The sequence below is a fragment of the Diabrotica virgifera genome, chromosome 5 (assembly GCF_917563875.1).
Source record: "Diabrotica virgifera virgifera chromosome 5, PGI_DIABVI_V3a".
Lineage (NCBI taxonomy): Eukaryota > Metazoa > Arthropoda > Insecta > Coleoptera > Chrysomelidae > Diabrotica > Diabrotica virgifera.
The window spans coordinates 12,388,437-12,414,059 of NC_065447.1; the positions used below are offsets into that span (position 1 = coordinate 12,388,437).

Here is a 25,623-nt window from a genome sequence, read left to right on the forward strand (position 1 = left end):
TGACTTTCGTCGAAAAAGGTCGATTTCATATCTAAAAGCTGAAACTTGTTTGAATCGATAGATTATGGTGCCAATGTAGTAAGTTTAAAAGTTTAAACAGACATATTGCCATTTGTACCTAAGGATTTCCTTTCATCTATGCATTCAATCAATACAATATTCACTGACCACCCACTGGTTCAAAACATTCTTGACATCTACCAAAATCTCTCTGCTGTCTCATATGGCTATCTTATCATACTGGAATTACTGGTAATGAAACAGCAGATCATTTTGCCAAAGAAGCTACCAACCACTTTACTGGAATAACCACAATTCAACTAGCTAACGAACTCAAACTCATTTTCAAAAGTCAGTAAATGATGCCTGGCAAAACTTATGGCAACAGAGTAAAACAACTCTAGGTACATGAACTCCAACCATTTATTGGTCATTTATCCCTGTACTTTGTAACTAGAAGAGAAGCATCGATTATTTATTAGAAGCCTACGAAGTAACCACACCAAATTTACTCATAGTTTCTTGATGTCCTCCGAAACTCATCCAAATTGCCTCCATTGCAATGTTTATCTGACCTGTGAATGTGTGAAACACATCTTCACCGACTGTAAATCATTCACTAACCTGTATACATCATTAGATATGAATCCTACTGTTAAATAAATGCTCAACGACCCTACAGAGATCATGAACACTATAGGTTTGTAGTCCAGAGAAATAAGATTTTTCTCGTGACACATCCCCCTCCAGGCCGAAACCAAATTTTTTGAGTAGTATGGACATCTATAATAATAACCTATATGTTTCCTGCAGCCGATTTTGATGATATACATAGTTATAAACAAATGAAGATCAAAAAACTCTTAATTTTAGCCTTTTGCGTCTATTACTAAAAAGTGAAGAATTTTAAACAAATTTGAGAGTAAGAAACTGATAAATCATATAAAAATCTTCAATATGGCGTTCGCTATATATGTCTATCCTTATTTGTTGCTTAGAAAATTGCAAAATAATTCATAAATTTTGAGATAATATAAATGTTCATAACTTATGTAAAAATTAAGTTAGAACTTTCTTAATAACCGGAATGCTGAGACTTCTGGTGCTTAAATTATATTCTAAATTTCAAAGCAATTGGTCAAATAGTTTAAAAGTTGTTTAATTTGTTTATCCCAAATTAATTTTTTTTTGCAACACTATGAGTCAGAAAACGATGAGGTTACAGTAATACTTCGGACAGTTTATGAAAGAAGATGATTTATGCCATTAACTTAATTAAACAAAAAAAAAACAAAAATAATTTTAAATAGTGTAAAATTATTTTGCAAGAATATGTCGATTTTTTACTTAAAAATAATTAGAATAACTTTTTAACCGTTACCCGTAGGAAAATTATTTTTCCATATTTAGGAAGACTGAATTTTTATACACATTTAGAAATAAAGACTATCCTAGTACAAAAAAAGTCCTAGTACAATTAGGGACGAAGTTAGCCCCCTTCTTTTTAGTTCACAGCAGCTTTGTTTATAACAATTAAGAAATAAAATTAGCCGCATTTGAAAGTACATACTTAAAAGTTTTAACGTACTAAGTATACAAAAGATTTTCTTTCAAGGAAATCGTCAACAAAGCTTAAAAATGTGGCCCTTAAAATCGGCTGGCGTTGACACTTGGGATAGCGATGAGAGGGGGGAAGGAGCTGTTAACTGTATCTCTGGTTCTCGATTATTTATTTCGTTGCTTCTTTTTTAATGTGTATGTACTTTTTACGTAAATTACGAATAAGCGTTATTTAAATAAACTAATTGTTATATACACCATCAAATTTGTTTAAACAATTTTTTTTCAATTTTTGAAGTTATACTTCTTTAGGCGCGACTGAGAGTAAAATTTCTTAATTCTGCGCGCATGCGCACACATACAGTATGGCGTTTAGTTGCTAAATATTTCAAGTTATGTACATTCCGTCTAATTTACTTACCGTTGCACGTCATTATCTACGCTAGAGATCTAAGTTGACATAGTTGCCAAAGTATAGAAAAATCCTGAATCCATTTTAAATCAAATAGATCACATAATTATTGTAAACGTGGATTATACAACAAAACAAATTAATATTCAATGTAAATAAATAAAAACTTAAGAAATAGAGAACAAGAATTAAGTTATAATCATTTAAGATTTGCAGTGCAAGCGTTTTTGCACTGCATTGTTTAATTATTAAAAAACGGCTCCGAACTCTTGGGAGAAGCCGATAGGTTTCTTTGTATATGTCTACAATAACAACTAAGAAAGTTGTCAGATGCCTCGATTATTCCAAGTCGTGATAAAATTAGGTGAAATTTATAGTTTTATAGTAGAGGATCTTTTTATAGTAAAGTAAATAATAAAAACAGTAAACATAATAGAACAGATACTTACAGTAAAGAATATAAACAAATATGAAGTGTCATCACCGCAACTGTCAAATAAATGTTACCAATTTATTCTAAAATGTCACCTTCATTCGATTACAGTTACAGTGTGTTCCGAACAAATGTGCTTCATAAAAACGCTTTATAATCCATTTAATTAAATGAAACATACCGCCAAATATTTCGTGTTAGTATCATGCGACGTCACAGGCTATGACGCGGATGACGTGCAACGGTTAGTAAATTAGACGAAGTATATAAATATATCAGTGCAAGAAAAGGCGAGAAAAGAATATATTAGTGTTTTAAGGAAATATATTTATTATAATTTTTGTGTCTTTGGATTTGTCTTCCTCAGGAGTAAGATGAGTATTATTAAAACATTTTATTGTATATTTATTATACTTGACCTTGTCTGTTTGTTACCGTGAATTCTCATTAGGTACGTCCGAACCGATACAGACACAGTCCTCGTAGCGTATTTGGTATAGCATTCGGCCAGAGATCGAGAGGTCTTGAGTTCGAATCCGGAACAATCCTATACTTTTTTTTTATTTTTTTGAAAGCGGTATGCACAAAATTAGTTTGGTGTTTAAAAAAAATTAAAACAAACTGTTTTAAGTACAGTAGAGCGTCGATTATCCGAACTAATTGGGGGACATGGGTGTTCGGAAAACCGATTTGTTCGGATAATCGAACTATATTGAGATTGTCATACATATTTATCCACAAGTGAATTAAAACCATATTTATATAACTGTATAGCAATAATAGCGATTAAACAAAAAAGTGCAGTATTTGCAACAACATATTTTTGGATACACAATTGAAGAATATTGAAGATATTTTAAGCGTTAATTACTAACGCTTGCTCAGTATTACTCGAGTGCGGGGCGTGGGAGTCGGGAGTTCGGATAACCGGTCGTTCGGTTGATCGACGTTCGGATAATCGACGCTCTACTGTATATTTATTTTTAAGAAATCGTATAATAGAAGTATAACTTCTTACGTGCGTACAAAGTACACACACACATTCTTTTTTTTTTAATAATATTTGATGTAACTTTTATTGTAAAACGTACATGTGAGTTATACAGGGCGTAACAAAAATACAGGTCATAAATTAAATCACATATTCTGGGACCAAAAATAGATCGATTGGACCTATGTAACTTACCTTAATACAAATGTGCACATAAAAAAAGTTATAGCCCTTTGAAGTTACAAAATGAAAATCGATTTTTTCCAATATATCGAAAACTATTAGAGATTTTTTATTGAAAATGGACATGTATCATTCTTATGACAGGAACATCTTAAAGAAAAATTATAGTAAAATTTGTGCATCCCATAAAAATTTTATTGGGGTTTTGTTCCTTTAATCCCCCCAAACTTTTGTGTACGTTCCAATTAAATTATTATTGTGGTACCATTAGTTAAACTCACTGTTTTTAATACTTTTTGCTTCTTAGTATTTTTTCGATAAGGCAGTTTTTATCGAGTTGCGGCTTCTTTTTTAATATGTTTACATAAAAATTTTATGGGAGTTTTGTTCCTTTACACCTCCCAGATATTTGTGTACGTTCCAATTAAACTACTACTGCGGTACCATTAGTTAAACACAATGTTTCTAAATCCTTTTTGTCTCTTAGTATGTTTTCGATAAGGCACCTTTTATCTAGATGTGGCTTCTTTTTTAATAAATATGATTATAAATTATAAACAAATTTTCATACGATTACCAAGTCTCCATAATCGTACTTAACCATATACAAATATGTGGTGGATTTGACTAATATTCAAAATATCTCAATAAAAACTGACTTTTCGAAAAAGTACTGGGACGCAAAAAAGTTTTAAAAACATTGTGTTTAACTAATGGTACCACAATAATAATTTAATTGGAACGTACACAAAAGTTTGGGGGGGGGGGTTAAAGGAACAAAACCCCATAAAATTTTTATGGGGTGTCAAGACGTCTGCACTCAACTTACCGTGTACCGGTAGCTTTATAGCCTATTGAGTGTTTTATGTTGTGATTTCCCGAATACTAGTTTTTTAACTTTTGATGTCAAATATCTCTGGATCCTTATATATTAGAAGGTCCAAATTTTTGCAGTAGTTGCAGATAGATAATATCAAGTCCCGCGTAAAGTTGTATTGAAAAATGTACAAACAAGTAAAATAAAAAATAAAATTTAAACTTTAATGGGTTTTTTTGTAAGAGTATTTTAAAAAAATTTAAAATAAATGTTTCTTTCACTCTAGCTTTACAAAATCTACGCGGAACTAAGTAATACATCTAGTTTGAAAATAAAATAAAGAGTCGGTCTCTAAGTGCTTTGGTTATAGGGATATGTGACATAATGTTAGCATTGTCGTTAAATGGGGCTTCGGGTGCCCTTAAAAAATAACTTTTTAAATAAATATATTAACTTTATAAAAAATTTTAAATCGTACTTTATGTACAAACATGTATTTAAATTCAAACAATTACAGCGGCAATAAAACCAAAGGGGGAAACTTGGTGTACAAGCAGGCAGATGCAACATAAATCGTATTTAGGAAAATATTTTAGAGGTGTACGGGACTGCCAACGTATAAATTCTCATAACACGACCACTTTCTCGGGCTTGCAGCTTATGAAAATTCGCTTTGGAAGTTATGACTTTTTTGATAAGGCGACACGCTCTACTTGCGCGAAATATATTCTTGTATTGCTGATGTATGCCGTACGTTTCTCAAATGAGATTTGTCCCTGCGTTTAAATTGAATTTGGCGCCTTTGTTTACCTTAGGGATAGCGGATACTCCAACCTATTACCTACACAATATGCTTCTTTGTCATATTAAGTCCGCACACATACAAATATACAGGGTTGGAACATCAAGAAATAAATATAAAAAAAAGAATGTTTGTGTACTTTGTACGCACGTAAGAAGTTATACTTCTATTATATGATTTCTTAAAAATAAATATACTTTAAACAGTTTCTTTTAATTTTTTTAAACACCAAACTAATTTTGTGCTTACCGCTTTCAAAAAAATTAAAAAAAAAGTATAGGATTGCACTGGATTCGAACTCAAGACCTCTCGATCTCTGGCCGAATTATTCGAGGCATTGAAGCACAAAAAATGGCCTTACTGTCGATTTTTGGCGCAGTAAGGCGGATTTTAATGCAGTTTGGTGCGTTGGATTCGTGAGAATGTCAGGAAATTTTGTGAACTAGTGTAATGAATAAGAAATCTGAAATTGCATTTGTGCGTAAGAAAAATGCATTTCAAAAGTGCATTTTGAAATAGGCAATTATTATAAATTTGCAACTCGGTAAATAGTTGGGCAACATCCCGATTAATTATTTTAATTATTTTTAATCATTTTTAAGTCCATATAATAGTCTAAGATGTCAATAACCATTAATAATAAACAAAAAAAAATTCCTTATGGGGAATCAAACCAAGTACTAACACGTCCGTAACTAGACACACATACCGCTAGCCTACGCAGACACTTGCTAGACACTGGCGATATTAGGTATAAACAAAAACAAATAGGTAAGTAAAAATTGTAAAGAAAATTACTACATACTTAAATGTATTATAAAATTAATATATTCCTAGATTTTAGAAGAAACATTCGTAAATAGGTACATTTATACAAAACATTCGAAAAATCGACACTTCAATCCTTCAATGCCCCGACTAAATGCTATACCAAATACGCTACGAGGACTGTGTCTGTATCGGTTCGGACGTACCTAATGACAATTCACGGTAACAAACAGACAAGGTGAATAAATATACAATAAAATATTTTAATAATACTCATCTTACTCCTGAGGAAGACAAATACAAAGACAAAAAAATTATAATAAATATATTTACTAAAAACACTAATATATTCCTTTCACACCTTTTCTTGCACTGATATATTTATACATAACTAGAAAGATTTTAGCAACTGAACGCCATACTGTCTGTGTGCGCATGCGTGCAGTATTATGAAATTTTACTCTCAATCGCACCTAAATAAGTATAACTTCAAAAACTGTATGTTGTAGCACTGGAATTTTAATATTGTCTTGTAGCCCCTTAGTTATTGTTTATCGAATTTGTGATATATAAAATGACTATTGAAAATTAAAATATATATAGTCCGTCTAGAAAGTATCCGGAAAAAGAAAGCAGAATTTATAATTTTACGGTATTTTTTTTCTATCACTTGAAATACAAAATTTCAACAAATAATTCATCTCATTTACTTAAATGTACAACCTCCATTTAAATCTATACATTTAACTAAACGTCCAGTTACACCCGAAACTAGGTTAAGGCCATAATTTTCGGTAATGGTGTTCCAGGCCTGTAAAACTGATCGAATCAAACCTTCTTTATCTCGTGGCGCTGCTCGTTCCACTTCAATCTTCATCAGTCCCCATATGTTTTCAATGGGGCTAAGATCTGGAGATGCTGCTGGCCACGGAATTGTTGCCAATTCGTGTTCTTGCATCCAAGCTTGAGTATAAGCAGAAGTATGGCATCTTGCATTATCTTGCTGAAAACTCCACCCCTCTGGATATAAAACATGAGCCGTTTCAAGAAGAAAACCATATAGGATGTCACAATATTTCGCACTATCAATAGTACCATTAACTATACAGAGAGGTGTAGCACCACGTTGAGAATTTGCTCCCCAAACCATTATTTTAGTGGGAAATTTGGAAATTTGAACGGTAACATTTTCTCTTGATAGACGTTTAGATGATTTGCACCAAGCTGGAAACAACTTTCATCAGATATAAAGACATTATTAAAATTATCTTCTCGAAAACGTTGACAAACATCTATTCTTCGTTGCCTTTGCAGAGGTGTCATTGTAGGGATTTTTTGGATTCCTTGATATGTAGCCTTGCTTTTTAAGTGACATGCGGACAGCTTCTGGGCACACTTTTATTCTTCGTTGATTTCCAAATCTGTTCGCTAATTTTCAAAACCCTAGGTGCGGATTTTGTCGTCCTAAAGCCACTAAAGCATTTACGCGAATCTTACGCGGTCTACCAAAAACTGGTCTATGTCTCATATCTATATGCCATTTTTTAGCCTCTTTATTGTCTCATACACTGCACTTTTTCCGAGTTCAGTTAATTGCACTAATTTTTTATCGTTTCGGACACCCTTTCTATACAAATATTCCACCACTTTTCTTTTTTCTACTTGCGACATTATTTCACAAATCTTAAGTCTGTTTACTTTCTCTCTTTCTTTCTCCCCTTCTTTATACCCTTTCAGGTGTCGGATTTGGGTTTAATTTAGCTACATGTTCACCCATCGCTTCCATTCTTTTCGGTCCTGTGCTATTAGTTTCATTTCTTCTAGCGTTTTCTGTTTGATTTTTCCTGCTTCTACTATTTGCTGTATCCATTTTTTCTTCGGCCTGCCTTTTTTCTTTTTTGTAATATTCCTTGTTTCGTGAATTTTCCTTGCTAGTCTACTAGGTTTCATTCTCATCAGATGTCCATACCAGTTTAATTGCCTCTTTATTATTTTATTCATTATTGGTTCCTGTTTAGTTATCCCTCTTATTGTCTCATTTCTTATTCTATCCCATTTGGTCTTTCCGGCTATAGCACGTAAATGTCTCATCTCAATTGCATTTATCCTACTATTATGCTTTTTCTGTAAAGTCCAATTTTCGCTTGTATACAGTATCGTCGGTATCACAATCGTATTATAAGTCTGTTTACAAACAACAATATTTGACAGATGGTGTAGTCATGCGATTTTATCCATAACCTACTATCGACACAACCTACTTGATGCATTACTTTTGTCTTAAAATGTTACAAAAAGGAAATCTATTAAAATTAGGAAAAATATAAAATTCCGGATACTTTCTAGACGGACCCTAGTGTCGTTATATAGGAACGAAAATATTTAAATACCTACTCGTCCTAGTTTTTCCCCAAAGCAATTTGATGTCCTTAACCATTTCTGTTCCTCCCAACCACATATACTCCATTTTTCGACCTGTTAAACTTAGTCCTACCTTGTCAACATCCCTTCTCCAACATCATAACTTCTCCCACAACATGTCTTAGCGCTCCTCCACTAACACGATATTGTCAGCATATAGAGCATTAAGCAAGGAACCTCCTATTACCTTCTTGTTATTTCCTTTCTATAATCTTGTGTACTTACTTCTTTCCGTGTCTGGAAAACCAGCAACTTTAAATTCTATATTTCCAATGGTTGGCCACATAGATGGCCCTGTCTTTTGCTAAAATTAAGTCTTCTTCTGTGCAGGTCTCTCTCATCTCTGTGTATAACAGTAGATGCCGGCTGGTCTGAAGCGCGACAGTCGCAGTTATCGTCCTCCTGGTATCCCCATTTTTTCAGGCTACTAGCACAACTTGAAACGCCGGTTCTTAGTCTATTTAGCGCTTTTCAAGTCAAATACGGTAAATTGTGTCCAGCAGCCATTTCCTCTGAGGGAGGAAAATGTGTTGCGGTAGCTGACGCTTGCCACAGGTGTATTCGGCGCATCTCTGGCGCTTCTGGCGGGGATGGATCTTGATGTTTTCAGAAAGATTTTCCGAGATCTTAATCTACTTGGCTGAGTTTGGTGGTCATATAAGGGGTGTCTTCGGTCGGTCTCCTGCTTTTTTCGTTCTACCTCTGACGTGACTTTCCTCCTGATAGATGGTGAAGCAATCCTAGCTATGGGGTATACCTCTTCGATAGGTGTCGGTTTCAGGCAACCCGATATTATACGAACCGTTTCATTTAGAGCCACGTCGACGTTATTTGCGTGAGCAGAGTTTGCCCATACTGGTGCTCCAAACTTCGCGGCCGAAAAACATAATGCTAAGGCAGTAGTGCGGAGAGTGTGTGGTTGTGCTCCCCATTTTGTATTAGTTAGCTTGCGGATGATATTATTTCTGGCACTTACTTTCTTCTTGACATCTTGACAGTGGTATTAGTAAGACAGAGTTCTATCCAAACGTACGCCGAGGTATTTTGGCGTCTCGTTTTATTCCAGCATCTGACCACGCCATTCCACTTCCAGCGGCCTTCGAGCACGCTTGTTTCTAAGGTGGAAACCACATACCTGGGTTTTTGGGGAATTGGGTTTCGGGTGGTTTTCATCGTAGTATAGAGCTAAGTCTCCCAGGGCATCTGTCAGTTTCACTTCGACTTCATTGAAGGTTCTTCCCTGAGTTGCCACAGCTGTATCATCAGCATAAATAAATTGCCTTGTTTGTTGGTGTATGGGTTGGTCGTTGGATGTTGTATAGAATTGGCGCGAGGACACTTCCCTGTGGGAGCCCATTTTTTTGGTCTCTCCACCGACTGTTCTTGGACTGGAGAGTTACGTAGGAGCGTCTATTCTGGAGGAGACATTTCACTAACCTTGTTAGTCGAAAATCTTTTGTAGTTTCGTAGAGTTTGCGAATAGCCGTTGAATCTTTTTTAATTCCTTTTTACTATCCCTGTGGATACCGTACTGATATTAATGTTGTATTTTGAGTGATAATTTAAGTACCTGTTCGTGTGGACCGGGTTTCTCTAGACTTTAGTTACATATGTGATAAATAAACAGTAATAGTGATGCTGTGGATAGTGAGTTGACAGTGATAGATAAACAGTTATAGTGATGCTGTGGATATTATACTTCCGATTTTTCCAAGGTAATTACGGACCGACGCACAGTGGTTCCAAATGCTGAAAAAGTGGTCATGAGGCGAAGAAAAATGTCCCTATCTAGGGATTTTCATGTTTACATTTGTTTTCTCATACTATCGTAGAGTCGTAATACGCAGGTATAAGGATCAGACTGGATATATTGTGGCTCATAGCTCAGGAACAAGTGAGCCATATACGAGGGTATTTTGGCCGGCAGAGAAAGTGAAAAAGAACGCGTATATTGAAAACGCTGTAAAACGTTTTATGGTTTATCAATTTTATCGCTGTAAAGCAGATTCTTCTTTTTCAAGTATGTAGTAATGTAAGATGTAAGTTAACTTAAAATTTAGTAACAATAAATACCTTAAATTTGTTAATGCATAAATAGTAAAAATATACTTGAAATAATTAAACTTTAATAAAGATACATTTAAAAAGTACAAAATTCTGCATAATTCTGCGACTAATTTTTATTAATCTTAAAGTGTATAGTAAGAAGATACAGAATAACTTTGATTTAGCTGCCTATAACTGCCTATGCATTGCTGGCAGTTGTTTGAATATAAAAGTGGGAAATGAGACATATTATATGATTCTGGCGATTGTTGAGTATGTATGGGCGGTTGTACATAAGTAATAGTTTCTGGATACTGTACTTCATAAACAAAATGTATTGGTAATCAGCAATTTTAAAAGACCCTTATAATATAAAATTTTAAATAAATATGCGTTTAAAACAAAATTTTCGAATTTCTTTCGGCCATATTGGATCCACCATTTTGTTTTTAAAAAAAGTAATGTTAGATTTGTAATCAGGGACCTTAAACTACCAAATTTAATAAAAAAAATTGCGTTTTGATTGATATATTCGATTTATTTCCGCCATGTTGAATCCGCCATTTTGTTTTTCAGAAAAAATAATGTCAGATTCGTAATCAGCGATGCCAAAAACCCTTAAAAACGAAAGTAATTCCGAAGTGCATGAACAATAAACGCTTTTAAAGGTTCATGACCACGTTTTCGGCATTTGGAACCACTGTGCGACGGTCTGATTATAATTTAAAAATATATGATTATAATAATATAAATACTTTAATTTGCAGGTATGGTGTGAAGTACGTGGAAGAAAGTAGCTCAAAAGAAGCAAGGAATCTTAATCGGGGTCAAATTGACTCTAGTAGGGAGTCCGTTACTTATTAGCGACTCCCTAACGGAGTCAGATTGACTCCCTTTGAGGGATAACAACAGAGATCTTCAAGGTATATAATACAAACATATTTATGTTTTCAGTAATATAATTTATTAAAAATTGTAATAAAATTATTTTGCTATTACTTTCTGTAATGAAAAATGATAAATCTACAATTACCAAGTAGTAATAATTATCCAATAAGCAGATGTATTTCTACCTTTTGAGTTTAGATGTGGATACAGAGTTTTAAAAAATAATCTTACTAATATATTCAGATAAGTGTAACATATTAGTAAAAACAAATCATGTCTTGTAGTAGGGGATACAAGTCATCATCATCATCATCATGCAACATCTTCTGTCCACTGCTGGACATAGGTCTCTCCCATTCTTCGCCACTCTTCACGGTTCTGTGCTTCTTGTTGCCATTTCTTGGATATTCGGTTAATGTCGTCCATCCAGCGTGTTGGTGGTCGTCCTCTGCTGCGTTTGTCTTTTCTTGGCGCCAGTCAATTAGTTTTCTGGTCCATCTTGAATCTTTAAGTCGCGCTATGTGACCTGCCCAATTCCATTTCAGCTTGGCTATACGTTCAACGACATCAGTGATACCTGTTCTTTTCCTTAAGTTTTGGTTCCTTATTTTGTCTTTTTTTGTCACGCCGAGAATCGATTTTTCCATGCGCCTTTGTGCCACTCGCATTTTTAGTGCTGTTGTTTTTGTGAACGTGAGAGTTTCTGCTTCGTATGTCATAATAGGAGGAACGCATTGGTCAAATGTCTTTCGTTTCATAGTTGTCGGGATGTTGCTCTTAAAGATGTCTCTTAGTGAACCATACGCCGCCCAAGCAAGTGTTATTCGTCGTTGATATTCGCAAGTCTGATTATCCTTGCCTATTCTGATTTCATGACCGATATATATGTACTTTTCTGTCAATTCTACTACCTGATTTTGGATGGTTAGGTGTTCGCTGGGAACTAAATTTTTCATAAATTTGGTCTTACTGATGTTCATTTTTAGACCTATTGTTGAAGATACGTTTTCTAATTCTAGTAGCATTTGTTGTGCTTCACCCAGATCTTCGGTAATAAGTACTATATCGTCGGCAAAGCGCAGATGATTGAGCATTTCTTTATCTAGTTGAAAGACTGATAGGTTTCAGTCTTTAAGTAAGACTTCTTTCATTTCTTTATCTATTTTTATTCCTCTATTTCCCACTTTAGCATTTTAAAGGCGTATTCGAGGACCGCTATAAATAATTTAGGTGAGAGCGTGTCGCCCTGTCTCACACCTCGCTTGATATGAATTTCTCTGGTAGTATCATGTAGTTTTACACGCATTGTGGCGTTTTGGTGTAATGTTTGCACTAACTTTGTAAATCGGTAATCTATTCTACTATTGTTCAGAGCAGTTATAATGCGGTCTAATTCCACAGTGTCGAAGGCTTTGTGAAAGTCTACGAAGATAAGTACCAGTGGCCTGTTATATTCTATCGACTTTTCTATTAAGGTTTTTACTGTTTGTAGGTGATCGTTTGTTCCGAATTTTTAGCGAAATCCAGCTTGTTCTCGGGGTTGGTGGAAATCTAACTTTTTTTCTAGTCTTGTCGTAATTATTCGAGTAAACATTTTATAGATCTGGTTCAAAAAGCTGATTGGTCTATAGTTTTCTAGGTGCGCCTTGTGTCCTTTCTTGTGTAGTAAAATTGTTACTGCATTGTTCCATGTTTCCGGTATGCAACAATATATTAGACAAAGGTTAAATAAAATTTTTATTTGGTTGAGAAGGGCACAAGAGGATACAAGTACCTATGCTAAATTTGCAGTTGCTTGAGCATGATTGAAGGAGGTGAAGATTAGGTCCTAAAACCAAAAAAAGTTAAGTTTTCCATTTTAGAGGGGACTTTCCATTTTTTTCATTTTATTTTCTATTTCCAACAATTATTTTTTCCGATTATAGAGCCATCTACCCATAATCTATAAGTTAGAATAAAAGTTACCTACTTTTACGTAAGGAATCTAAATCCGTAATAAATATGGTGGCTCCTGTTTAAGATTTTAAAGCAACCCCCCACCGCACCTCCGTGGATGTGGGTTTAATGTCATTCGATAGATTTTTAAAAAATATTGAACACGTATTTTTCAGTTTTTTGATCTGATATTCATTTCGCAAAATATTCCCTTTTTTGTGAAACTTTGTGACTCGCCCATTTCCTCACGCCCCGCTTAAATCGTCAATTTTTTTAAATATACACTGTTCTGCATGTACTTAACTTACCTTATCTTAATCTGATGATTTCTAGTTTTTCTAAGAAGAGATTTTTTCGGACCCTCCTTAACGAACTCCGCTGTATTAAGAGTTCATATATGGTAGGAGTACATTTTTTTTATGGTTTCTAGGGAGATTGGTCGAGAGCAAAGCACGGACAGTACAAGTAAATGTCTATGGAACCAACAACAATCCATCAAACTTTCTTCTCTGTTGACTTCTGGCCTTCTGGACACCACCGTCCGGCATAACCCAGGATCCAAGAACACCAGGACACGGCGCTCACCCCAGTGTGATTTTCGGACTGTTTGCTTTTACCGCCAACACAATACATTCACCTCAAACCCTGAAGAGGACAAAATCCTAAACGGGGAAGCTCATTGTACGCATTTCTTCTTAACATTATCAAGACAAGCAAATCAAACAATGTAGTAGTAGTAGGAGTACATTTACAGGGTACAAGTTTTCTCCCCATATCATAATCGGACGCGCTCGAGTAACTGCAAAAATCCCCGCTTGAGCTCCCCTACCATTGTACAGGGGTTCTCATTATATTTTGACCCCCACTTATTTTCCTTAATTTCGGGAATACAAAAAAAAAATTCAAATAAAAGTTGTATTATTTTATCTGTACCGACCAACAGTGTAGCAACAGACCAAATTTTGTATACAGGGAGTGCCCAATAAAATGCATCTTCAATATTTCATGGGACACCCTGTATTTTTTTATAGTTTTGAGTAGCCCTGCATTTCCTGATTACAAATATATAACATAGTTATATAAATACAGGGTGTAACAAAAATACAGGTCATAAATTTAATCGCGTATTCTGGGACCTAAAATAGTTCGATTGAACATAACTTACCTTAGTACGAATGTGCACGGAAAAGAAGTTACAGCCCTTTGAAGTTACAAAATGAAAATCGATTTTTTCCAATATATCGAAAACTATTAGAGATTTTTTATTAAAAATGGACATGTGGTATTGTTATGGCGGTATTATTTTAAGAAAAAATTATATTGAAATTTGGACACCCCATAAAAATTTTATGGGTGTTTGGTTCCTTTAAACCCCCCCAAACTTTTGTGTACGTTTCAATTTAATTATTATTGTAGCGCCATTAGTTAAACACAAGTTTTTAAAAACTTTTTTGTATCTTAGTACTTTTTCCAAAAGTCAGTTTTTATCGAGATATTTTAATATTTGTCAAATCCACCACATATTTGTATATGGTAAAGTACGATTATGGAGACTTGGTAATAATATGAAAATTTATTTATGATTTACATTTTTAGGTATATTTTGAACCATATTAAAAAAGAAGCCACATCTCGATAAAAGATGCTTTATCAAAAAAATACAAAGAGGCAAAAAAGTTTTAAAAACACTGTGTTTAACTAATGGTACCGCAGTAATAGTTGAATTGGAACGTACACAAACATTTGGGGGGTTTAAAGGAACAAAACCCTCATAAAATTTTTATGTAAACATATTAAAAAAGAAGCCGCAACTCAATAAAAACTGCCTTATCGAAAAAATACTAGGAGGCAAAAAAGTTTTAAAAATATTTAATGTAACTAATGGCACCAGAATAATAATTTATTTGAAACGGACACAAAAGTTTGGGGGGGTTTAAGGAAACAAAACCCCCATAAAATATTTATGGGGTGCACAAATTTCACTATAATTTTTCTTTAAGATGTTCTTGCCATGAGAATGCCACATGTCCACTTTCAACAAAAAATCTCTAATAGTTTTCGATATATTTGAAAAAATCGATTTTCATTTTGTAACTTCAAAGGGCTGTAACTTTTTTTTGTGTGCATATTTGTACTAAGGTAAGTTAGGTTCATTCGAACTATTTTTGGTCCCAGAATATGTGGTTTAATTTATGACCTGTATTTTTGTTACACCCTGTATATAACATAAATATATATATAAATATATTACAAATATATAACTTAACCCAATGATTGTCAATGTCCTTTTTACGTTTTCGTTAATTATTGTTTATTCCTTTAAAATTATTTTAAAGCATCCGCTCAAGAAACTTATTATTCTGACGATGATTAAAGTAATAATTGAAACGTCACCATGAATTTTAATTTAGTTATGGGTTTTATCTTTATGTTTATTATTTTTATCAAGTTTAATGGTGTGTCCTTATCTACATATATAAAACATAGTGTAGCATTAGTTTTGTTCTATTGGGACCGTGCAAGTTCGGCAAAGCTACATATATTTCTACGCTCTGCAACTTTATTCGCACTTTTAATTATATTGGCCAATTATATTAGTCCTGGTTACTGGATAATTGTCAAGGCCATAGCCCAAAAAAATAATAAGAAGAAAAAATAAGATTTAGGTTATGTTATTAAAAAGTAAACAATTGTATGTAGTAAATAAAATTAGTTAATAAAATGCATACTGCAAGCAAAATACAATTAATTAAATTTACCTTTATATAATAATTACATATCATATCAATATTGTGGAGCAACATATAATTTTTCTTCTTCAATGACAGTAGATATGAAATGTACGTCAATTTGACAATTTCAATTGACAATATGAATTATTTAAGAAAGTTGCAATATTTCTCCGCTATTCGCGCACGATCGTTTCAAGTATCCCTTCCAAGTACTTGCATACCGCGAATAATGGCGTATGGTACTACAAAAGGGTAACCATAGGCTATGCAACTGACATTTCAAAATTAAACAATTATTAATTTATTATAAACTGTCAGTCCTCATACCGAAATGGGTTATACTGCAGATGAAAAAGTAGATATATTCTACTAAAAGTAGATATAAATTTATGTAAAAAATAATAAAAACAAGCAAGCGGCAAGAAGAGAATATGGGCTGATTTATCCAGATCGACAAACTCCTTCTGCAAATACATTTTTATATAATTATCGTCATGTCATAAATGAAAAAATGTTTGAACGGAAGAAACGTACTATCGTAGGAAATGATGATGAAGATCTTAATACTTTGCTTTACTTTGAAGGTAAAAATTAAATACTTAAATAATAGATTAAATCCATAATAACATTTTTATTTTAGAAAATTCCGAAACTAGTCTAAACAATGATACTAATGCATTAGAGAAAAGCCGTGCGACGATACATAGAGTTTTAACAAAGCACAACTATAAGCCGTACAAGATATTACCGGTACAAGAACTTACCGATGTTCATAAGAGAAAGCGTTTACAGTTCTGTCAAGACATGCTTACAAATTTGAACAATTATCCTAATTATTTTTATAACATTTTATGAACAGATGAATCAAATTTTTCAACTTCAGGCATTTTTAATACAAGAAATAGGTATTCGTGGGAACAGAAAAATAATAGAAAAAGAAAAATTAAGCAAATAAAAAAGTCAGGAAGAAAATCAATAAATGTGTGGTGCGGAATATTTCAAAACAAAATAGTTGGACCATTGTTTTATGATTATAAATTAACTGGGTTTATCATATTTGGACACAGTCATTACAGAAGTGGATGAGTTATTAAATTAAAATTATACACAAAATCAATTAAATAGTATTTATGATATTGCAACAAGATGGAGCACCGCCACATAATGTCGTAGCTGTTCAAGAACATTTAAATAATCAATTTAATGTGTGGATCGGCAATAAGGGTACCATTACATGGCCACCAAATAGTCCCGACTTAACACCATGTGATAGATTTTTATGGGGGTTTTAAAAAAAAAAGTGTATTTTGATTCAAATACAAATATTAACACTATCACGTCAAAAGTTCGAGCGGAAATTGAAAATTTAAATGGTCATAATAACACAATATCTGACGCATTAGAAAATTTGAGACGAAGATATTACTTGTGCATTGATAACAATGGAGGGCACTTTGAGCATCTATTGTAATCTTAAATGTAGTATTGTATCTTAAATGTAGTATTGTAAGTCGTTAATTTTGTTGACTTATGCTACAACTATGTTAAATATTTGTAATCAGGAAATGCAGGGCTACTCAAAACTATAAAAAAATACAGGGTGTCCCATTTGATATATTGAAGATGCATTTTATTGGGCACTCCCTGTATACAAAATTTGGTCTGTTGCTACACTGTTGGTCGGTACAGATAAAATAATACAACTTTTATTTGAAACTTTTTGTTGTATTCCCGAAATTAAGGAAAATAAGTGGGGGTCAAAATATAATGAGAAACCCTGTAGAGAAGGTATATTTTAAATATGCATAATGTACTTATTCAATGCAGATATTTTTAAGTTACGCATGTTACCATTTTCTTCATTTATCTCAACGACATTTTTGAAAATCCGTAAAAGTTCATCTGTAAACAACACACAATAATCCTAGATGCTCCCATATGCATCCCTTCTGTTGGTTTTCTATTCAGAGTTTTAATAATTTTGTGAATAGTGTATACCGTTAAGAGTTTACCCAGATAAGAGGCGTAAAACACAAATAAGATATTCAAAACTCGAGTAAAACACGTGAGAACAAAACGAAACAAATTCCAAAAGTTTTAATAGAAAATATCCTGAATGGAATTTATGGAAAAACTTTAAAGCAAGACCCGATAAAAAAGTTTTGGGTACAAGGTTTATTTCATATTTTCTGTTAAATTTTTCTTCGAGTTCGACTTTTCGCCGAAAGTTTATCAGTCAGTTAGTATTTTACAAGTTTTTGTACTTTTATCTCTAACCGAACATTGTCGAGTGACGTTTCAAAGGATTCTTTTAGGGAAATGTAGGCAAGTTTTATAGACTTCGAAAAACAGGGTAGCATAAATTGATACGGAGTAGCTTTCAAATTGTTGCTTAAGATGACCCGTGTTGAGCTGCCCCCCCCCCCACTTGCAAAAATTAAAAAACAAATAGCCCTGATTTATGAGCTATTTATGAGCTCTCATATTCCGCAAACTAAAAATTTTGAGGTCGTTCCACTGAGCAGGAATTTAATACCCTAGTGGGGGGGGGGGCTGAGTCAGCCCCCCCACTACTTAAAAATAGGAATATTGAATCGGTTTTTGCGGCAGAATTACGAGCTATTTATGAGCTCTTGAAATTATATAGTTTCGATTTTTGAGCTCATCCCCTTCACCCCCAAACAACCCTTTAATTGATTTAACTTAAGAGAAAGATGCTGAGAAAACTTAAAATATATCGTATTGCGGATATAATTCATATAGCTTATATACTCTAAGAATAAACTATTAAATCAAGAGCATTTCGATTATTGAGCTACAACCCCTTCGCAAGAAAACCACCCTATCTTCCCGGCTTAAGAGAAAGTTGTACTTAAAATGCATTAAACTAATTATTTGGCGACTACATATCATTTAATAATTTATAACCTTCCAAATTACGCGCATTTAGATCAGTAAATTGCAATTTATTTTGTATAGTGCAGTCACTGAAGGTAAAAATCAACGATTACCTTCAATTTCGGTGAACCTTCATCGATTTTCACGAAAATTGGTCAGTAGTTAGAGGATACGTCAAGAAACAAAGGTGACATGGTACCACCTTGCGCCTTTACCCTGAGGGTGGATACCGCCCCTTCTCGGGGGTGAAAATTATTTTATAGAAAATAAATGCACAAATCAATAAAAGAACAAATTAAAAGCAAAATTTATTATATAAAGTTAATAAAATAAGTCAATACTTTTTAAGTTATTAAAGATCAAAGATTTTAATTATTTGTGAAAAAATGCATGTTTTGAAGAGGTTTTTTGTAAATCACTGAAAAACTTTAAGTTTTTACAAAAAAGTTAATAGTAGTTTAATTCGTATAGCTTATATTCTAAGAATAAACTCTTAAATCACGCGTCTTTCGATTATAGAGCTACAACCCCTTCGCAAGAAAACGACCCCATATTCCCGGCTTAAGAGAGAGAGTTGTTCTTAAAATAATTTAAATTAATTATTTGGCGACTACATATCGTTTAATAATTTATGAGCTTGCAAAATATACGCATCTCAATTATTGAATTACCATTTTCTTTCTATAGTGCAGTCACTGAAGGTAAAAATCAACTATTACCTTCGATTTCGGTAAATCGCCATTTATTTTCACGAATTGACAATAAGAACTTGGGGTTTTAGCCTGGGGTATATGTCACCCCCTTCTCGGGAGTGAAAATTACTTTATTAAAAATAACCCCACAAATCGAGAGAGTGACAAATTGTAAGCAAAATTTGTTATATAATGTGATTAAAATAAATCAATACTTTTTGAGTTATTAAAGATCAAATATTTTAATTTTTGGAAAGAAAATGCATGCTTTAGAGCGATTTTTCATAAATGACTCAAAAACTGTAAGTTTTTACAAAAAAGTTTTCATCACTAAAATTGAAGCTAATAAAAAATATAATAAATTGCTTACTTGAAAAACCCTTTAATGTTAATTTAAAGTAAGTTATTGGTAATTAAATGTATATTTTTTCCGCGACTGTTCAAATCTAAGGGTTCAAGCTTAAATAACGGGAAAGAGATGCATTTTATAACACTTAGGTACTAAATACTTGTCAAAGTACTTAGAAATACCTATGAAAAATAAGATCCAGAAAAAGTTGATAGTATCAAAATCCGCTCACCAATTTTCGTGAAAATGAATGGAGATTTACCGAAATCGAAGGTCATAGTTGATTTTTACCTTCAGTGACTGCACTATAGAAAGAAAATGACAATTCAATAATTGAGATGCGTATATTTTGCGAGCTCATAAATTATTAAACAATATATAGTCGACAAATAATTAATTTAAATTATTTTAAGTACAACCCTCTCTTAAGCCGGGAATATGGGATGGTTTTCTTGCGAAGGGGTTGTAGTTCAATAATCGAAAGGCGCGTGATTTTAGAGTTTATTCTTAGAATATAAGCTATACGAATTAAACTACTATTAACTTTTTTGTAAAAACTTACAGTTTTTCAGTGATTTACAAAAAACCTCTTCAAAACATGCATTTTTTTCACAAATAATTAAAATCTTTGATCTTTAATAACTTAAAAAGTATTTACTTATTTTATTAACTTTATATAATAAATTTTGCTTTTAATTTGTTCTTTTATTGATTTGTGCAGTTATTTTTTATAAAATAATTTTCACCCCCGAGAAGGGGCGGTATTCACCCTCAGGGTAAAGGCGCAAGGTGGTACCATGTCACCTTTGTTTCTTGACGTATCCTCTAACCACTGACCAATTTTCGTGAAAATCGATGAAGGTTCACCGAAATTGAAGGTAATCGTTGATTTTTACCTTCAGTGACTGCACTATACAAAATAAATTGCAATTTACTGATCTAAATGCGCGTAATTTGGAAGGTTATAAATTATTAAATGATATGTAGTCGCCAAATAATTAGTTTAACGCATTTTAAGTACAACTTTCTCTTAAGCCGGGAAGATAGGGTGGTTTTCTGGCGAAGGGGTTGTAGCTCAATAATCGAAATGCTCTTGATTTAATAGTTTATTCTTAGAGTATATAAGCTATAGGAATTATATTCGCAATACGATATATTTTAAGTTTTCTCAGCATCTTTCTCTTAAGTTAAATCAATTAAAGGGTTGTTTGGGGGTGAAGGGAATGAGCTCAAAAATCGAAACTATATAATTTCAAGAGCTCATAAATAGCTCGTAATTCTGCCGCAAAAACCGATTCAATATTCCTATTTTTAAGTAGTGGGGGGGCTGACTCAGCCCCCCCCCCCCCCACTAGGGTATTAAATTCCTGCTCAGTGGAACGAGCTCAAAATTTTTAGTTTGCGGAATATGAGAGCTCATAAATATCTCATAAATCAGGGCTATTTGTTTTTTAATTTTTGCAAGTGGGGGGGGGGCAGCTTAACACGGGTCTTAAGATGTACCGGGTGTAAAAATAAGAATGTCTCTCGGCCATATCTCAGTAACCGCTTATAGTACAACTTTGAGAAAAAAATATTTATAACAAAAGTTGCCTCGGTAAAAGCCTGGAAATTATTTTCATAACTGTAGGTCCACCGCTACAGGGCGTATTGAATATCAAAAAATTAAAAAAACAAAATTTTACAAAAATTACCTAATGAAAGGGCACTGGAAATCCAATCATCGTATTCTTCATAAAATCCTGCGCATATTTGATTTCACAAGTTTAAGTCTACCTTTGCAAATAAGAGGTGGGGGTTAGTGGGAACCTTCTTATGAAAAAATAGCTGTAAGTCCGGTTCTGCTAAATCGAATTTTGCATACTTGGTCTTGTTGAAAACAGCTCTTTGTCGTCAATGTAAGAGTCTTATTATTTTTGAAATAGCCTAATAACTAATATGCCTGCTAGTAGGCGTTATTTAAATATTTTCGGAAATTTAGTTTTATTTGGAGAATATTAAATACAAGTATGCATTTTTAATCCTGTATTACAAAATTAGACCAAATTAGAAACATAATGCCGAAAACCGCATGTCGATACCTTTTTTCTATCTCGAGATATCTTAAGAAACGTGTAAATTTTAAACAACTGTTGTTTAAAACAACAGTAAGACAAAAAACACTATAAAATATAACAAAGAAATAAAAGCAACTACTTACTTAGTTACTGACGACCCAAATGTTCAAATTGTTGCCCATCATTTTCGATGCCAGTATTTACTCTTTCAAGAGTAGATTGAACAGCAGTCTCAATTTCTGCTTTCGCAATGCTATGCTCGAGTGGTGGTCCAAGCGGCAAAAACAAAGTCTTTAATCCGTCCCCATAAATAAAAGTCTAAAACAGTTAAATATGTTGCTATTGAATGTACTCTTGAAAGAGTAAATGCTTGCATCGAAAATGATGAGCAAGAATTTGAACATTTAGGCAGTAGTCGCTAAGAATAAGTAAGTAGTTGCTTTTATTTCTTTGTTATATTTTATAGTGTTGTTTGTCTTATTGTTGTTTTAATTAATTATATACGTTTACATCTGGAAAATGTTTAACTGTTTTTTCCATAGCACATACTTTTCCTTAACCTCGTTTACCGGTGACAGAACAGTTATGTTTAAAATTTACACGTTTCTTGAGATATCTCGAGATAGAAAAAAAGGTATCGACATCGGTTTTCGGTATTATATTGCTAATTTGATCTAATTTTGTAATACAGGAATAAAAATGCATACTTGTATTTAATATTTTCCAAAGAAAACTAGATTTCTGAAAATAATTAAATAACGCCTCCTAGCTTGCATATTACTTATTAGACTATTTCGAAAATATCACATTACATTGAGGAAAAAGAGCTGTTTTTAACAAGACCAAGTATGCAAAATTCGATTTAGCAGAACCGGACTTACAGCCATTTTTTCATAAGATGGTTCCCACTCACCCCCACCTCTTATTTGCAAAGGTAGACTTAAACTTGTGAAATCAAATATGCGCAGAATTTAATGAAGAATACGATGATTGGATTTCCATTGCCCTTTCATTAGGTAAATTTGGTAAAATTTTGATTTTCTAATTTTTGATATTCAATTACGCCCTCTAGCGGTGGACCTACAATTATGAAAATAATTTCCAGGCTTTTCCCGAGGCAACTTTTGTTAAAAGTATTTTTTTCTCAAAGCTGTACTATAAACGGTTCCTGAGATATGGCCGAGAGCCATTCTTATTGGGACACCCGGTACAAAGTAGGAACACCAAGGGGTGAATACATAGCTGATGTGACAACGTCGCAAAATAATTAGCTTACGCATAGTCATAACTTTGGAGATGTCACGGCGATAATGATAAGTGAGTTTGGTGTTATTTGTGTTTCAATACTACTGGATTGATAAGGTAGTCATGTAATAACTTTAAATTAAAGTCCATCCTGGAGCTAAGGCATTACAGTGGAGCCCCGATAATCCGAGCCTTGTCTAGTCCAGTGCCTCCTGTAATCAGACATGCCAACTACTGTTAGCTTAACTTGAAAGATTTGATTTTAACTTGTCAAAAGGATCCATTACCCATATCAACTATGAGATCTCTCCGTAGGTCCCATGCGAGAGATGCGTACGTCAAAATGGGCAGTATGATGCTTTTAATAAGCCTTGTCTTTGTTGTGAATGTTAATTTGCTTCTTCCCTCTGTTATGCTTATATTGGCTTGCACCATTTTTTCTTTCTGTACTACGTAAGTCCCTTGTCCATGGTGACTCCGAAGGGCTTTGCTTCATTTGACCATCTAATGAGAGCGTCTAACATCTCTAGTTGTTCGGATGGTACGCCACGTCTCTTCTTAAAAATCACTGCTAAATATTTTGCGGATTTACTGCAATTTTCCACTGTATGCTCTATTCTTCTAGAGCGCCTAGTGCTGTCTGAAGGTTTCTAGTTGTAGTGTCTTGGTTTCTGTGATTAGCCACTATTAACGTGTCGTCTGCATAAAGGCTGATCATGGTGCCTAGTGTTCTGGGAGCATTGGCTGTGTGCATGTTATACAGCAGCGGAGACAGAGCTCCACAGCTCCCTGTGGTACTCCTGCCTCCGGAATTCCTCCTGTATATCTGTGAAAATATACCGTTTCTTCCTGGTTTATGGATTGTGATTACGTGGACTACTTTCCTTCGATTAGGGAATCTCCTGAATCTTATCAGTGCGTTTGTTATGTTCTTCAGATAAACGACTACATTCGCTGGGGAATATTTTAGAGCCCTGTTGGTAATTTCATCCAGTTCAGGTGCTTTCTTTGGTGAGATTTTCTGTATCAAATCGCTCACTTATTTTGGTGATGGGTGTTTCAGTGGTGGATACTCTGCTTCTGTGGTGTTCTGTAGTGGTCTTCTTCGACTTCCTCTTCAAAGCCAGAGTCTTCTTCTTGGTGGTATTTCATGGAACACTGTCGTTCTAGGGTGGTTCCCATGACTTCAGCCTTGTCTTCGGTGGTGTATACTATGCCGTTTTGTCCATCTAGAGATGGGATTGGTTTTCTGTCATCTCTTAGTAATTTCTTTAGTTTACATATATGTTTCTGCTGTGTTCTTCTTGTTGCTTCAATGGTTGTCCCATTTCTCGCTCGCATATTTTTGGAACTCGTCTTTGACCGGCTATGTAGTCTCTTTGATCTGTTCTTGTCTTCTTGGGCTCTCTTATTTGCTTTGTTCTTCTTCCTAATTAGTTTTCTCTGCTATTGGCTGATATCTCCGAATATATCTCTGTTGCTGGTGTGTTCCTCTTTGGTAGTGCTGATATTTATGGTTTCTGTTATGATGTTTTCGATGTCTAGGAATCTTTCCTCTAGTTCTTCTGGACTGATTATACGATATTTCCGATTGCTTTGCTGACTAGTCTTTTGAAGGTTGGCTACTTATTTTCTTTTTGTAAATTGAGGGGTGGAGTTCTTCCTACATGCCAATCTCCAGTAGAATGAAATTATGGTCTTCTGATCCATAATTCAGCTAGTGTATTTCTCTGTGGAGTCCTAGATTCTTCGTCACAGCTATATCTAGGTGCGGTGGTAGCATTAATAATAAGCCCTTAAATTTGAAATCAAAATCTTATTATTTGTTTATCGCATTTAAAAACAAAGAATTAAATACCTAATAAATGTGTTAAATATTATAAGTTTCAGTCCTTGCGACAAACTATTAACATATTTTATTTATTTTCAGTATAATATAAAGAAAAAAGAAGAAGTAGTGGAACCCGTTCAGGAAGAACCAAACCCTCTTATGCGAAAGAAGAAAACTCCCGAGGAGTTAGCTCGGGAGGCCGAGGAGGCGGACGAAGATGAATTTACAAGTGAGTGTTTTAACCGATTGAGAAATTTAAAAAAGCGATGTAGCATATTATAGTTCAGTAGATGGCACACGCTCCGACTGGTCATTCAGCAATGGTACTTGATCACGAAAATATACTAAAGAAAAAAATTGGGTTTGTTCGGGTTCTAGCATTATTTTCCTTTGATTAATTATTGGTATTTACAAACCAAAATCAACGTTAAAAGTATACAAGTTTCTATTAGAATACAAAAAGTTTCAATACGAACATCATCATGATGAAGAATAGTGGTTGTGATTGTAGAAAGCATTTTTATTTTTATTTTATGAATCTCGAGTGACCCAATTTTTTTCGT

The 25,623-nt window shown here is 33.7% G+C and overlaps 1 protein-coding gene across 2 annotated transcripts in view; it reads left to right on the forward strand.

Moving 5' to 3' along the window:
* LOC114333378 (complexin) overlaps nucleotides 1-25,623 on the forward strand; it is a 283,657-nt gene that overhangs the window by 227,316 nt on the left and 30,718 nt on the right. For both annotated transcript variants that reach the window (XM_028283351.2, XM_028283280.2), the window contains exon 3: nucleotides 25,160-25,289. In XM_028283351.2, the coding sequence (XP_028139152.1) occupies nucleotides 25,160-25,289 (130 nt within the window). The remainder of the gene's footprint in view (nucleotides 1-25,159; nucleotides 25,290-25,623) is intronic.